This window comes from Nerophis ophidion, linkage group LG05, assembly GCF_033978795.1.
Source record: "Nerophis ophidion isolate RoL-2023_Sa linkage group LG05, RoL_Noph_v1.0, whole genome shotgun sequence".
NCBI classification, from domain to species: Eukaryota; Metazoa; Chordata; class Actinopteri; order Syngnathiformes; family Syngnathidae; genus Nerophis; species Nerophis ophidion.
Genome location: NC_084615.1, coordinates 18842258 through 18859724, shown reverse-complemented (window position 1 = coordinate 18859724; position 17467 = coordinate 18842258). Strand labels below are relative to the sequence as shown.

At 35.6% G+C, this 17467-nt stretch overlaps 2 protein-coding genes across 4 annotated transcripts in view; one reads left to right on the top strand and one right to left on the bottom strand.

The window, feature by feature from the left end:
• The window catches only part of gdpd2 (glycerophosphodiester phosphodiesterase domain containing 2), an 80971-nt gene that overhangs the window by 12119 nt on the left and 51385 nt on the right, over positions 1–17467 (top strand). The gene's annotated exons all lie outside the window — the stretch shown is intronic.
• The window catches only part of pdzd11 (PDZ domain containing 11), a 48654-nt gene that overhangs the window by 7341 nt on the left and 23846 nt on the right, over positions 1–17467 (bottom strand). The window contains exons 1-2 of one of the 3 annotated variants that reach the window (XM_061900292.1): positions 11637–11735; positions 4762–4859 (exon numbers count right to left, since the gene is read on the bottom strand). In XM_061900292.1, the coding sequence (XP_061756276.1) occupies positions 4762–4854 (93 nt within the window). In that variant the 5' untranslated portion in view covers positions 4855–4859; positions 11637–11735. Of the gene's footprint in view, positions 1–4761; positions 4860–11532; positions 11736–17467 lie in introns of those variants that run through there. The other 2 variants (XM_061900293.1, XM_061900294.1) reach the window with 2 other exon arrangements.

Here is a 17467-nt window from a genome sequence, read left to right as displayed (position 1 = left end):
CAAAACAATTTTATTGTTCAAATAAATACTTAAATATCTGCTTGACCTATGATTCCAAAGTAATCGAAAAAAACTGTTCATGTAAAAATGTTTACAGTAAAATCCACTTTCAATATAGAGTAAAACACTATACAACAGGAGTCACCAACCTTTTTGAAACCAAGAGATACTTCTTGGGTACTGATTAATGCGAAGGGCTACCAGTTTGATACACACTTAAATAAATTGCCAGAAAATCCCAATTTGCTCAATTTACCTTTAATAAATAAATATATAATATATTTTTAAAAATGGGTATTTCTGTCTATCATTCCGTCGTACATTTTTTTTCCTTTTACTTTTTGTAGAGAATAAATTCTGAAAAAAAACACTTAATTGAACGGTTTGAAAGAGGAGAAAAAACAGAAAAAATGTAAATACAATTTTGAAACATAGTTTATCTTCAATTTTGACTCTTTAAAATTCAAAATTCAACCGAAAAAAATAAAGACAAAAACTAGCTAATTCGAATATTTTGGAAAAAAAAATAATTTATGGAACATCATTAGTAGTTTTTCCTGATTAATATTAGTTTTAGAATTTTGATGACATGTTTTAAATAGGTTAAAATCCAATCTGCACTTTGTTAGAATATATAACAAATTGGACCAAGCTATATTTCTAACAAAGACAAATCATTATTTCTTTTAAATTTTCAAGAACAAAAATTTGAAAAGAAATTCAAAAAGACTTTGAAATAAGATTTAAATTTGATTCTTCAGATTTTCTAGATTTGCCAGAATATTTTTTTTGAATTTTAATCATAATAAGTTTGAAGAAACATTTCACAAATATTCTTCGTTGAAAAAACAGAAGCTAAAATGAAGAATTAAATTAAAATGTATTATTCTTTACAATAAAAAAAAATAAATGTACTTGAACATTGATTTAAATTGTCAAGAAAGAAGAAGAAGGAATTTAAAAGGTAAAAAGGTATATGTGTTTAAAAATCCTAAAATCATTTTTAAAGTTGTATTTTTTCTCTAAAATTGTCTTTCTGAAAATTATAAGAAGCAAAGTAAAAAAAATAAATGAATTTATTTAAACAAGTGAAGACCAAGTCTTTAAAATATTTTCTTGGATTTTCAAATTCTATTTGAGTTTTGTCTCTCTTAGAATTAAAAATGTCGAGCAAAGCGAGACCAGCTTGCCAGTAAATAAATACAATTTAAAACAGGGGTCACCAACGCGGTGCCCGCGGGCACCAGGTCGCCCGTAAGGACCAAATGAGTCGCCCGCTGGCCTGTTCTAAAAATAGCTCAAATAGCAGCACTTACCAGTCAGCTGCCTCTATTTTTTAAATTGTATTTATTTACTAGCAAGCTGGTCTCGCTTTGCTCGACATTTTTAATTCTAAGCGAGATAAAGCTCAAATAGAATTTGAAAATCCAAGAAAATATTTTAAAGACTTGGTCTTCACCACGTTGGTAACCCCTGCTATACAACAACTGTAGATTATACAGTGTAAAAAATGGGCATGAATTTTTACGTAAAAAAACAGTGGCATCGTTTTCCCATTCTATTTAATTTAAATCCATGTATTTTTTTATTTTATATGCAGTAAAAAAAAATTGTGGCAACTCAGCTGCCAATATTATAGAGTACGATCTAAAGAGTTGGTTTTGTACAGCTTATGTAAAAAAAAAAAAAAAAAAAGACATGTAAAATATATACACATTTATATTCATATTGTATTCACTGTCAAAATCGGCCCTCTGGGGGCAACCATAACTGCGATGTGGCCCTTAATAAGGGCGAGTTTGACACCAGCGGTGTAGAAAATGGAGAACAGACGCATTTTGGCTTCAAAAGCAAAATAACACTGAAATGACCTCAGGAAGAGGTGCTTTAATACATGGCTAGCTTGCTAGTGGCTAAAGTCCATCCGCAGTCTGCAGTGTAGCTACTTCTAAATCACTAATCCTCGCCTCCATGGCGTCAAATAAAGTAAGTTTCTTACAAGTAACATTATCACTGCAGGACGAGGGATAGCTAAACATGGTTCACTACACACCGTAGGAGGACAAAATACCTCACGGTTCTTGAATGTAAACAAATGCCATGGATGGATTTACACCTGACATCCACTGTAATGATACCAAGTACAAGGGCGTATCTAGTCGATACTAGTATGAGTACATCAATATTTTAGCCGCACAAAATCTTCTTTCGTTTAAAAAAAGTGCATATTATGTTTATAAACTCCTGCAACGATTTGGTGTTGGATCGATACCTAAATTTGTGGCATCATCTCAAACTGTAAAGTATCAAAGAAAAGAAGAATAAGTGTTATTTACATTTTAACAAGTGTAGATAGAACATGTTGAAAGAGAAAATAAGCAGATATTAACAGTAAATGAACAAGTAGAGGCCCTGCGATGAGGTGGCGACTTGTCCAGGGTGTACCCTGCCTTCTGTCCGATTGTAGCTGAGATAGGCGCCCCCCGCGACCCCAAAAGGGAATAAGCGGTAGAAAATGAATGAACAAGTAGATTAATAATTCATTTTCTACCACTTGTAAAAATTGATAAAATAATAGAATGGAAAATGACACAATATATCACTGCATACGTTAGCAGACTAATTAGGAGCCTTTGTTTGCTTATTTACTACTAAAACACAAGTTGTCTTGTATGTTCACTATTTTATTTAAGGACTAAATTGCAAAAAGAAACAAATGTTTGATGTACCCGAAGATTTTTTGTTTAAAAAAAAGCCAATAATGCATCTTTTTGTGGTCCCCTTTAATTATACGAGTATCAAAAAGTACCGAAAAGTTTCAAAATACATTTTGGTACCGGTACCAAAATATTGGTATGGGGGCAACAACAGTTTGGACACAGTCTCATTCACAACACAACTGATGGTCCCGACCCCGTTTATAAAGCAAGAAATTCCACTAATCAGCCCTGATAAGGAACACCTCTAAGTAAAAACCATTACAGGTGACTACCTGTTAAAGCTCATGGAGAGAATGCAAAGAGTGTGCGAAAAAGTATCAAAGCAAAGGGTGGCTATTTTGAAGAAACTAGAATATAAAACATGTTTTCAGTTATTTCCACTTTCTTTTGTCAAGTGCATAACTCCACATGTGTTCATTCTTAGTTTTGATGTGACAATCTACACTGCAACAACTCAAGTGTTCAATAACAAGAAAAAAAAAATACAAAAATGAGAGGTATTTTATTTGAACAAAGCAAAATGATCTGCCAATAGAACAAGAACATTTGGCTTGTCAAGACTTTCCAAAACATGTAAAATTAGCTGACCTCAATGAACCAAAAAATACATTTTAAAATAAGTATATTCTCACTAATAACAAGTGCGCTATTCTTGGTAGAAAAAAAAGAGACCTTTTTGCTCAATTTGTTGAAAAATATCCTTAAATTAAGTAAATGCTAGGGCCAATATCTTGACATGATGATATGCGCTCGGCATCATGATTTTTTTTTCATGCTTGAAGCAAGAAATGCTTACTTTAAAAAAGTAGTTTTATACTTGTAAGTGTTGATCATACTTGCTAACCTTGAGACCTCCGATTTCCGGAGGTGGGGGGTCGGGGTGGGGGGCGTGGTTGGGGCGGGGCGTGGTTAAGAGGGGAGGTGTCTATTTACAGCTAGAATTCACCAAGTCAAGTATTTCTTATATATATATAAGAAATACGTGACTTTCAGTGTTCATTTACACATATACACACACACATAACACTCATTGTTGAATTGTCCATCCTTGTTCTATTCTCTGTCACTATTTTTCTAACTAGCACTACTTCTTCCCAAAGGCTATCCAGGTCCAATCGCAGCTGCGGCTTGGAACTTACAAGCGTATTTCTTCATCTTACTCATCTTCTGCGTCGCCACAGCAGTATCTTCCTCGTTCTTCTGCTTCGTCTTCTTGTGTGCGTAGTTGTGCACTGCACTCTCTAAAAGCCGTAGATGTTAACGCGTGTACAATAGATGGCAGTATTGTCCTGTTTAAGAGTGTCACAACATTGCTGTTTACGGCGGACGATCTGCTTTACGGTAGACGAAAACATGACTGCTGTTGTTGTGTGTTGTTACCGCGCTGATAAGACGTTAATGAAACTGCCTAACGATAAACCCACATAAAAAAATAACTCCCCCTCAATCATTCTACAGTTATAACGTCATTGGGCAGACACGCTGTTTATATTGTGGGAAAGCGGACGTGAAAACAGGCTGTCCTCACTCAGGTCCGCATGGAGCTGGAGGGGGCGTGGCCTCCAGCTCCGCCTGAATTGCGGGAGATTTTCGGGAGAAAATATTTTCCCGGGAGGTTTTCGGGAGAGGCGCTGAATTTCGGGAGTCTCCTGGAAAATCCAGGAGGGTTGGCAAGTATGGTGTTGATGACACAGCTTTGCAACAGTTGATATTCTAGTTTCAAGCATGTTTTACTCAATATGGGTCATCACATCTCAGCTACAAGCTGTAATATCTTACTGTGATCATTTAGGACAAAAACACTTAAAACAAGTAAAACACTAACATAAAATCTGCTTAGTGAGAAGAATTATCTAATCAGACAGAAAATAAGCATATGTCACCCTTATTTGAGATATTTATTCTTACTTAGATTTCAGTTTAAATAGTCATGAAAATACAGAAAACGCATTGAATGAGAAGGTGTGTCCAAACCTTTGGCCCTGTTCTGTATATTTCAACTGGAAAATGTTGAAGAAAAAAAGTGATTATGATGTCTTGCCTCTTGAGGGGGGATCCATGCTGGTGGGTTCTCATAAGACGGCAGGAACACCACTGGAAGCTGGTAGTCATCATACGGTATCTTCTGATCCATTGTTACTGCACAAAATAGTCACAATGATGGATTAAGATTCATCGGAAAAGTGCACTTCTTCTCACAGGTTGTAGGTACTCTGCGTGTGTATTTGCCGCTGGCTGGCTATCCACACTCTAAACAAAATAAAATTAGTTTTGTATGATTTTGCAATGCAACTGTGATTGACAGGTAACAAACGGCGGCCACAATAGATTAAAAAATGTTTGTCAACACTGTTAAATTATTGTAACGTCTGTTCAAGACAGGAATTGCATCGTTCCCTTTATTTCGCAAAATTGTTTGTCGGCCACAACCACACCAAAAAAATGTGTAAAACACTTTTATCTAGGAAAACTGGTCATTGTCTACTGTACAAACCAGGCCGAAAGCAAGTCTTTGACAGCTGTTATATCAACAGCATCTCTCACCTGCTCTCATAGCAATTAGCCACTGATGCGTTTATGGCCACATAAAAAGTTGGACGACTCCAACACTACACAGTAGAGATGCGCGGTTTGCGGTCTCATCCGCGGAGTCCGCGGATAAACCGCGGGTCGGGCGGGTGACATGACGAAAAAATAGATTTTAATTAGATTCGGGCGGGTGGCGGTTGAACCATCCGGAAATATTTGATATACAAGGTTCTGGGATCGGTATCCTTTACCATTCAAAGAGCCATTTAAGACCCGTGTCACGGAGCGAAGAAGACAATAGGAGACGCTAATATTCTCTAGAATGACTGCTGGCAGTCACCCAGCTAATAAGTATTAGGGCGTGCTATGAAGCCATTGGCTTTGTCGCCCTCAACAGCATGTACGATCTGCTTGCCAGTCCAGCATCATGTTGTGTGTGGCTTCCGCAGCAACACGCACACGACTGTAAGGCATACTGTGTGACACAGAGTATATTAATGGTTGTGATATAAACAATTTTAACACTCTTACTAATATGCGCCACGCTGTGAAGCCAAACCAAACAAAATTGACAAACACATTTCGGGAGAACATCCTCCCAGTAACACAACATAAACACAACACAACAAATACCCAGAATCCATTGTATCCAGGAGACTACCTGACTATTTTATACACCCCTATAGCAGCAAAACCCCGCCACGCCCCAGCCCCTGTGCGTCGGTAAGGTGGGCGGGGTTGGGGGCGCGGGGGTGTAAAATATATTCAGGAGGTGTCACAGATACAAAAGATTCTGGGTATTTATTGTGTTGCGTTTATGTTGTGTTACTGTGAGGATGTTCTCCCGAAACGTGTTTGTCAATCTTGTTTGGTGTGGCTTCACAGCGTGGCGCATATTAGTAAGTGTTAAAGTTGTTTATATCACAACCATCAGTATATTCTGTATCACCCAGTATGCCTTTCAATCTTGTACGTGTGATTGCGGAAGCTGCACACATGTTGCCGGACTAACAATCGGTTTGTACATGTTGTTGAAGATTTCAAAGGCAATGGCTTCACAGCATGCCCAAATTCTTGTCATCAGGATGAACGCTATTGGATATTGGCGAGAACGTTAGCGGCTCCCATTGTCTTCATTACTCTGTGAAACGGGTTTATATAGCTCTGTGAGTGGAAAAGTTGGCCGACCTCTGATGTATTTCAGCGGGGGTTGCGGTTCTGATAAAATGTTGGTTCGGGTGGACGGCGGGTGGATGACGACTTTGGTGATGCGGTTGCGGATGATATAATTGCCTATCCGCGCATTTCTACTACACAGAGTGTAAATTCCAGGTCGTTACACTATGGCCCCTCAGTCAGAAGGGTGCTTATTCTACTGTCATTCATAAAGGATGTTATTTTTTTGATAATATTCATGGAATTATGTTACTAGATTACAGAATTGTTAATAAAAAAAAACATTTATTTTTTTCAGACAGAATGTTACAGGAAAGTACACTTCATCTCATGCAACGTGACTCTTTTACCATGAGCTGATTAACGTTGAAAAACTTATTGGGGTGTTACCATTTAGTGGTCAATTGTACGGAATATGTACTGTACTGTGCAATCTACTAATAAAAGTTTCAATCAATAACATTTTAACAGGAACTAAATGTGGATCCGCAGGGGACCCCCACACAGGCATAAAATACTATAGTACAGAGCTGGGGAAATATTTTGCCTCGGGGGGGGGGGGGGGCACATTGAGAAAAAAAATGTGTATGTGTGTATAAATGATATATACACGCTTAGCTGTAAAAATCTGCTGTACAGTATGTGTGTTTGGGTCCCTTTTTTTCCAGGAACACTAATACCAAAAGTCACAATGTCCAATAGAATTCTAAAAACAGACCACCTCAAAAAAACGGAATGGAATTTTACAGTTTTTTACTGAAAATAAAGAAAGTGGGATTTACAATATTAACTATGAACAATGAAACCCTGAATATTAACACCATAAGAACATATTTTGTGTATCTTTTACAATCAAGTAAAACACAACAAAAATGTAACAAACAGCAAAATATGAATGCAAAGTGTAATATATGATATATTATCAAGTAAAAATCTGCATTTGTTTCTGGCTGCTCTGAAAACAAACCCCGCCCACTCTGCTTTGTTCCTGGTCTGAGCTGCTGTGACAAATTACCGTAATAACTCCTATAACACTCAAAAGCGCAGATTTCGACCATTGATATACTTTCTATGGTTCAAAACTTACGGTCATTTAGAATTTTCACAGGAAAATTATACTTATATCACTGGAATTTTTTTTTTTTTACTGAATGAGACATCCATAATGTACAATTAAATGTGTGACTTAGAATAATAACTATGAACGATAAAACACTGATTATTAACTAATGAACGTCACTCCCCCTCTCGATCGACATCTTTTAAAATCAAGCGAAACGCAACTAAAATACAACAAACACAACGAAATATAAACGTGAAGGGTAAAAAAAATAAATAATACAACCTGATGTATCTGATACATCAGTAAGCTTTAGAACTTTGTTGTAAAAATCTCCTTCCGCGTCTCTCCCTGACACCCACAATTTAGGCTCTGGAAACACTGTGGAAACGCTCCCCACCCACACTGCTTGGTGCCTCGTCTGAGCTGCTGTGACTGACATGACCATAGTAACCAATTAGATTACCATAGTAACCTGTATATCATGCAAAAGCGCAGATTCCAACCATTGAAATACTTTGTATAGTTTAAGTAGGGCTGGGCGATATATTGATATACTCGATATATCGCGGATTTGTCTCTGTGCGATATAGAAAAGGACTATATGGTGATATTGGAGTATACGTTCTCACGCAGTTGCTTTTAGCTGCGGGCATTACACTACAGGCCTTTCTCACTCTTGTCTGTCATTCTCACAGAGACATATACCAAGCAGAGCAGAGAGATAGCGGCGTGGGTAACGTTAGCTGTGGTGCAAGCGGTGCGGTGCGAGTAGTAAAACGAAAGAGAGGGATAATGCGAATCTGGAAACAAATGAAGGAAGAATTAACTCCCGAGAAAAAAAGCAGTGGGTCCATCGTCTGGCGGTGGTTTGGCTTCAAGCGGGAATGTGTTGAACAGACAAACGTAATATGTCAAGTATGCGGCAAAAGCGTAGCTACAAAACGTAGCACCACTGCTAATTTGTGGCATCATTTGAAAAGTCACCCGCTGAAAAATGAAGATTGCTTGAAACTCCGCATGTCAACATCTCTGTTCAAAGATGCCCAAGCAACCATTTCCACATCTACACCATATGAAAAAAATAGTCAACAACAGGAAATAATGTCCGCACGAACCTACCACATAGCTAAGGACATACACTATTCGATTTCCTATTATGCAGCTCATTTTTATTTGACAGCTATTGAAATATCTTGTGTGACATCATGCACAGAAGTGCACTCATAGCTTGTTTTAAAATGTCTCTGACAATCTTTGCACTTTCTGTTTGGGAAATTACATGAATGTTTGTGCCACTGCTTAATAACTGTTTAATAAATACAGTTTTGGTACATTGATTTAGTTGTGGTTTCCCTCTCTGCATGAACGTTTAAAATGAGCATATATTAATGAAGAATAAACAAAAATGTTTTATTGTAGACACATAGAATCATCATACTGTTGTGATTATATGTATCAAGTGTTAATTCAAGGCTAAGGCAAAATATGGAGATATATATCGTGTATCGCGATATTGCCTAAAAATATCGAGGTATTAAAAAAAGGCCATATCGCCCAGCCCTAATGTCAAGTATTCGGCAAAAGTGTTGCTCCAAAAAGTAGCACCACTGCTAATTTGTAGTATCATTTGAAAAGGCACCCGCTACACCAGGGGTAGGGAACCTATGGCTGTAGAGCCAGATGTGGCTCTTTTGATAACTGCATTTGGCTCTCTGATAAATCTGATCTGACGTTGCTAAACACGATAAGTAATAAATAATTCCACTTGTAATCACAATGTTAAAAATAATGTTCAAAATATAAAACATTCTCATGCATTTTTAATCCATCCATCCGTTTTCTACCGCACCTGTTCAAGAAGTTGCGTTAATGGAAATAAGTTATTTATTTATTATTGGTTAGTGTGGGGCTTGCCCTCCAGGGGGTTATTCAGACCCCCAAGCACCGACATGAGAGCCTGTTTCAGGGTTACAATATTGTTTTATTTTTCAATAAGTCTCTCAGTTGCTTTCCAGCAATAGTATTTCCAGCCCCAACCCAGTCTCTCCTCCTGGCTGCTGCTTATAACAGAGCGACAGGTGATTAGATAACAAGGCCCAGGTGGGCCATCTACGCACCTGTCGCTGCAGGCCCGCAGGCCACGCCCCCTTAGCTTCAGGATAAAAATTTTATTACAAAGAATAAGAGACCTATTATACTCTAGAAATTTTGGTCTTACTTAAAAATGCATGTGTTTAGTTGTGTTCAGTGTTAAAAAAAATATTATATGGCTCTTACGGATATATATTTTAAAATATTTGGCTTTTTGGCTCTCTCAGCCAAAAAGGTTCCCGACCCCTGCGCTAGAGAATGAAGAGTGCTTAAAACGCTGCATTTCACATCTTCACCTTATGAAAAAAATAGTCCCCTAAAGAAAGAGATAATGTCTGCAGGAACCTACCACAAAGCGAAGGACATAACATACACTATTTGATTTCCTATTATGCAGCTAATTTTAGACAATTATTGATATATCTTGTGACATCATGCACAAAAGTGCACTTTATTTGTTTTTAAACTATTGTAGTGGCGTTCTGTACAAAAAGTGCACTTTAATTTAGTATTTTGATAAGTTTTCTTAGTGACATCATGCACTAAAGTGCACCCATAGCTTGTTTTAAAATTTCTCTGACAATCTTGCACTTTCTGTTTTGGAAATGATATGAATGTTTGTACCACTGCTTAACAACTGTTTAATAAATACACTTTTGGTTGTGATTTCCCTCTTTGCATGAAAGTTTAAAAGTAGCATATATTAATGCAGTATAAAGAAGAATGTTTGAATGTAGACACATAGAATCATCACACTGCTGTGATTATATGCATCAAGTGTTCATTCAAGGCTAAGGCAAAATATGGAGATATATATGGTGTATCGCGATATTGCCTAAAAATATCGAGGTATTTAAAAAAAGGCCATATCGCCCAGCCCTAATGTCAAGTATTCGGCAAAAGTGTTGCTTCAAAAAGTAGCACCACTGCTAATTTGTAGCATCATTTGAAAAGTCACCCGCTAGAGAATGAAGAGTGTTTGAAACTTTGCATGTCACATCTACACCTTATGAAAAAAATAGTCCACTAAAGAAAGAGATAACGTCTGCAGGAACCTACCACAAAGCAAAGGACATACACTATTTGATTTCCTGTTATGCAGCTAATTTTTATTTGACAATTATTGAAATATCTTGTGACATCATGCACTAAAGTGCACTTTATTTGTTTTAAACTATTGTAGTGGCGTTCTGTACAAAAAGTGCACTTTGATTTAGTGTTTTGATAAGTCATCTTAGTGACATCATGCACTAAAGTGCACTCATAGCTTGTTTTGAAATGTCTGACAATCTTGCACTTTCTGTTTTGGAAATGACATGAATGTTTGTGCCGCTGCTTAATAACTGTTTAATAAATACACTTTTAGTTGTGATTTTTCTCTCTGCATGAAAGTTTAAAAGTAGCATATATTAATGCAGTATAAAAAAGAATGTTATAATGTAGACACATAGAATCATCATACTGCTGTGATTATATGCATCGAATGTTCATTCAAGGCTAAGACAACATATATATGGTGTATCGCGATATGGCCTGAAAATATCACGATATTTATATAAGGCCATAGTTCAAGACTTACGGTCATCATAAAACATCATAATGTCAGCTACACTTTCCATCTTAAAGATCCATCCATCCATTTCTACCGCTTATTCCATTTGGAATCGCGGGGGTCGCTGGTGCCTATCTCAGCTACAATCGGGCGGAAGGTGGTTTACACCCTGGACAAGTCGCCTTCATCGCCGCAATCTTACAGATATAAAACAATTATTTGGAAATTCCCGGCGGGCCAGATTAAATTTGTGGAGTAAATTAGACATAAAAGCCTGACAATAATAAAGTAAATATGTAAACAAGGCGCGAGCTAGCTTGTGCTATAGTTAGCTCACAGACTAACCGCAGCTGGGACGCAACAAACCTGCCTCACTGCGTTCATAACACTTTAAAACTCACCACGATTTCTTATTGCTTTCCTCCGGTACTCGCTATTTAATAGAAAGGGTATATTATTATCCGAAGAAGTGAATAAGAGCGATAAAAATAAATGTCGGTCTCACCGTGCGGAAGTCGCTGAACAACAAGCGAGGACTTTGTCACGTGACAAGTGGCCACAGTGGTCAGTAGCGCCCCCTCCGGATTGGAAGGGTATTGCAGCGTTTGGCATGAAAGCTGCAGTGGGTACTGATTAATGCGAAGGGCTACCAGTTTGATACACACTTAAATACATTGCCAGAAATAGCCAATTTGCTTAATTTACCCTTAACTCTGTTATTATTAATAATTAATGATATTTATCTTTGTGGAAACACTGATCATCTTAATGATTTGTCACAATAAAAATATATTTTTGATGACATGTTTTAAATAGGTTAAAATCCAATCTGCACTTTGTTAGAATATATAACAAACTGGAACAAGCTATATTTCTAACAAAGACAAATCGTTATTTATTCTAGATCAGGGGTCACCAACGCGGTGCCCGCAGGCACCAGGTAGCCCGTAAGGACCATATGAGTAGCCTGTTGGCCTGTTCTAAAAATAGCTCAAATAGCAGCACTTACCAGTGAGCTGCATCTATTTTTAAAATTGTATTTATTTACTAGCAAGCTGGTCTTGCTTTGCTCGACATTTTTAATTCTAAGAGAGACACAACTCAAATAGAATTGAAAATCCAAGAAAATATTTTTAAGACTTGGTCTTCACTTGTTTGAATAAATTCATTTATTTTTTTACTTTGCTTCTTATAACTTTTAAAAAGACAATTTTAGAGAAAAAAATACCTTAAAAATTATTTTAGGATTATTAAACACATATACCTTTTTACCTCTTCTTTCCTGAAAATTTCAATAAATGTTCAAGTATTTTTTTTTTATTGTACAGAAGAATAAATACATTTTAATTTATTCTTCATTTTAGCTGCTGTTTTTTCGACAAAGAATATTTGTGAAATATTTCTTCAAACTTATGATTAAAATTCAAAACATTTATTCTGGCAAATCTAGAAAATCTGTAGAATCAAATTTTAAATTTTATTTCAAAGTCTTTTGAATTTCTTTAAAAAAATTTGTTCTGGAAAATCTAGAAGAAATAAGGATTTGTCTTTGTTAGAAAAATAGCTTGGTCCAATTTGTTATATATTGTAACAAAGTGCAGATTGGATTTTAACCTATTTAAAACATGTCATCAAAATTCTAGAATTAATCTTAATCAGGAAAAATTACTAATGATGTTCCGTAAATTATTTTTTTAATTTTTTCAAAAAGATTCAAATTAGCTAGTTTTTCTCTTAATTTTTTTTGGTTGAATTTTGAATTTTAAAGAGTCGAAATTGAAGATAAACTATGTTTCAAAATGTAATGTTCATTTTTTTCGTGTTTTCTCCTCTTTTAAACCGTTCAATTGAGTGTTTTTTTCATAATTTATTCTCAAAAAAAAAAAACCTTCCGTAAAAGGAAAAAAAATGTACGACGGAATGACGAAAATATATATATATATATATATATATAATATATTTATTTATTTATTTATTTATCAAAGGTAAATTGAGCAAATTGGCTATTTCTGGCAATTTATTTAAGTGTGTATCAAACTGGTAGCCCTTTGCATTAATCAGTACCCAAGAAGTAGCTCTTGGTTTCAAAAAGGTTGGTGACTCCTGTTCTAGATGTTCCAGAACAAACATTTCAACAGAAATTCAAAAGACTTTGAAATAAGATTAAAATTTGATTCTACAGATTTTCTAGATTTGCCAGAATAATTTTTTTGAATTGAACATTCGTCGAAAAAACAGAAGCTAAAATGAAAAATGTAATTGAAATGTATTTATTATTATTTACAATTAAAAAAAAAAAAAAATTACTTGAACATTGATTTGAATTGTCAGGAAAGAAGAGGAAGGAATTCAAAAGGTAAAACGGTTTATGTGTTTAAAAATCATAAAATTATTTATAAAGTTGTATTTTTTCTCTAAAATTGTCTTTCTGAAAGTTCTAAGAAACAAAGTAAAAAAAAAAAAAAGAATTTATTTAAACAAGTGAAGACCAAGTCTTTAAAATATTTTCTTGGATTTTCAAATTCCATTTGAATTTTGTCTCTCTTAGAAATAAAAATGTCGAGCAAAGCGAGACCAGCTTGCTAGTAAATAAATACAATTTAAAAAATCGAGGCAGCTCACTGGTAAGTGCTGCTATTTGAGCTATCTTTAGAACAGGCCAGCGAGCGACTCATCTGGTCCTTACGGGCTACCTGGTGCCCGCGGGCACCGCGTTGGTGACCCCTGCTGCAGTATAACTGTTTCAAGATTCCCATTTGGAATTTGGATTAAAAACTTCAAAAGGACTTCAGGTATGAATGCATTTTGTAAACAACTCGCAGAGGTGGGTAGAGTAGCCAGAAATTGTACTCAAGTAAGAGTACCGTTACTTTCGAGATTTATTACTCAAGTAAAAGTAAGGAGTGGTCACCCAAATATTTACTTGAGGAAAAGTAAAAAGTATGTTGTGAAAAAACTACTTAAGTACTGAGTAACTGATGAGTAACCTGATTACGGCAACAAATAATTCACAAAAACATAAAAATAGCAATGAGCAAATTCAGAGCCAGGAATATCTCTTAAGCAACTAAAACAATAATATATATTAAATAATAGTACATTAAAATAAAATAAAAAAAATGGCACATTGAGCCACAATAACTTAACAGCACCATAGCCTCAGTAGGCATTCATTGATTTGATTGGTTGATTAAAACTTGTATTAGTAGATTGCACAGTACAGTACATAATCCCTAGAATTGATCACTAAATGGTAACACCCCAATACGTTTATCAATTACTTAGTAAATTACCAAGTCGAGGTGATCTACCTCATATATACATATAAATACACACACATATCATTTATACACACACATATCATACATACACACACATCATTTATACACACACAAATTATATATATATATATATATATATATATATATAGATATAGATATACACATACATACATTTATATATACAGTATATAATTTATATTGATTTATTTTGCCGTTTTTGTTCACATGTTGAAGGTGTTTTAATGAATATACATGCATGTTTAACATATAGATTCATATCTTTCATGAAGACAAGAATATAAGTTGGTGTATTACCTGATTTTGATGACTTGCAATTATTTGGACTCAGACGTCCACGTTTTCAAATGGAGGAGAAAAAAGTTCCTCTTTTCTGTCTAATACCACATGCAAGTCGTTGGTTTTTGGACTCTTATCTGTCCAGCTTCCATATTCGTTTTTATACACTTTACAATAAATACATTGGCAGCAAACTCCGTAGTTTGCCAGCTTGTTTGCGCTGGCTTTCGGAGACTCTTATTTTGTTAACGCAGGTGCGATGGAGCGGCACTTTTATTGTGAAGACAGGAACTGTGCGATCAGTCTTTAGGCTTTTGACGGGAAGTACGGTTGAAATAAAAAGTGCCTTTTTTCCTTTACACTTTTTATTGATTGATTGAAACTTTTATTATTAGATTGCGCACTACAGTACATATTCCGTACAATTGACCACTAAATGGTAACACCCCAATACGTTTTTCAACTTGTATAAATCGGGTCATGTGACCGCCTGGCTCTGTTTGATTGGTCCAACGTCACCAGTGACTGCATGTGATTGGCGAAACGCAGGCATGCGTAGATTCTACTTTGAAGCTGTCATTAACCAAAACAAACATTAATTGATCGATAAAAAAAGAAGCAAGTAGCAAGCTGAATGTAGATAAATGGAACGGAGTAAAAGTAGCGTTTCTTCTCTATAAATATACTCAAGTAAAAGTATGTTGCATAAAAACTACTCGTAAAACTACAATTTATCCCGAAAGTTACTCAAGCAAATGTAACGGAGTAAATGTAGCGCGTTACTACCCACCTCTGTTGGAGAGCATGTCTCGCTAGAACATTGGTTCTCAACCTTTTTTCAGTGATGTACCCCATGTGGACATTTTTTTAATTCAAGTACCCCTTAATCAGAGCAAAGCATTTTTGGTCGAAAAAAAGAGAAAAAGAAGTAAAATACAGCATTATGGCATCAGTTTCTGATTTATTAAATTGTATAACAGTGCAAAATATTGCTCATTTGTAGTGGTCTTTCTTGAACTATTTGGAAAAAAAGATATAAAAATAACAAAAAAGTTGTTGAAAAATAAACAAGTGATTCAATTATAAATAAAGATCTCTACACATAGAAGTAATCATCAACTCAAAGTGCCCTCTTTGGGGATTGTAATAGAGATCCATTAATTCTAAACATTTCTTCACAAAAAAAGAAATCTTTAACATCAACATTTATGGAACTTGTCTACAAAAAATCTAGCTGTCAACACTGAATATTGCATTGTTGTATTTCCTTTCACAGTTTATGAACTTACGTTCATATTTTGTTGAAGTATTATTCAATAAATATATTTATAAAGGATTTTTGAATTGTTGCTATTTTTAGAATATTTTTGAAAAATCTCACGTACCCCTCGGCATTTGAGAACCACTCTCCCGTCCAAAGGCAAAACCCAGTAACTTAATTTTGGTCAAAACTGAGCTGATAATAATTTTTGGAGTTCCTAGGTGATATGCTTTACATTAGTGTATGCGATATTGTAATTTGTTCCGTAAGTAAGCTGTTACGCGCATGGCATGACCTAGCAACTACCACGTAACCGCGTAGATACAACAGAAAAACCTAGTATCTCAATGGACCAATCGGAGCTTCTTTGTCAGTCGCCTTATTGTCTTTAATGAGACATTTGCACGAATGAGGGCCGACGGTCAACCTGATTATGTGATATTATGGCACGAGGGGATATTTGGAAGATTGGCCCAGGACGTTGCAAGCACCTTCATTAAATGTATTGTTCTTGATTCTTCCCCTTGCATACTCTTTTGGGCAGATAACTGTGGAGGTCAAAATAAAAACTGGACGCTGTACACGGCTCTTGCCCAATGTGCAAACGCAGAATGGGGCCCACCCGAGATTGTGATAAAATATCTGGAGAAAGGGCACACGTTCATGAGAGCAGATTCAATCCGTGGCTCGATCGGCAAGAAAATGAAAGCTCAAGAAAACATATATACGTTTGATGACTTTGTAGATCTTTGTAAGACAGCATCAAGATAGATTGGTTTTCCTTTGTTTTCTCAAAGTCAGCTAGAAGTGAGTTACTAGGTTTTGCCTTTGGACGGGAGCACTGCGCCAGAACACCGCCACTGATAAGTTGCGTTTTATCCAGTGAAAGAAGAGAATAAAGAAGATAAAATAAAATAGAGGTGTCAAAAAAATGAAATTGATTTTTATGTGTAACGATTCTTGAGCTATTAAAAAAAAATAAAAAAATTATAAAAATGTTTTTTTTTATTTTTTTAGTTTTTATTTGTCCTGTCCAGTCACTTTTGTAAATGTGTGGGTGGAATTGTATCAAACAAAGGCATTTTTCTTTTAAGTAATGTAGACATTTATCAGAACTGTTTATTTATTGTATGGAGCAGTGTTTTTCAACCACTGGAAATCATGCAACTTCAGAAAAAAAATTTTTTGCAAATCAATAATTAAAATCTGCAATTAATGTGCCGATACTTAGTGTCTGTGCTGTGTAAAACTCAGCAGGGTAACCACGTACTACTCCATGTCAGCAGGTGGCAGCATGTAGATAATTGCTTTGCAAAAGTCGGAATGTGTCGGGTTTGGATTTATTGTTTGAAACATTTATTAGTAGATTGCACAGTACAGTACATATTTCGTACAATTGACCACGAAATTGTAACACCCGCATAAGTTTTTCAAATTATTTAAGTCGGGGTCCACGTTAATGAATTCATGGTAAGACGTAGATAGTTTGTTGTGATC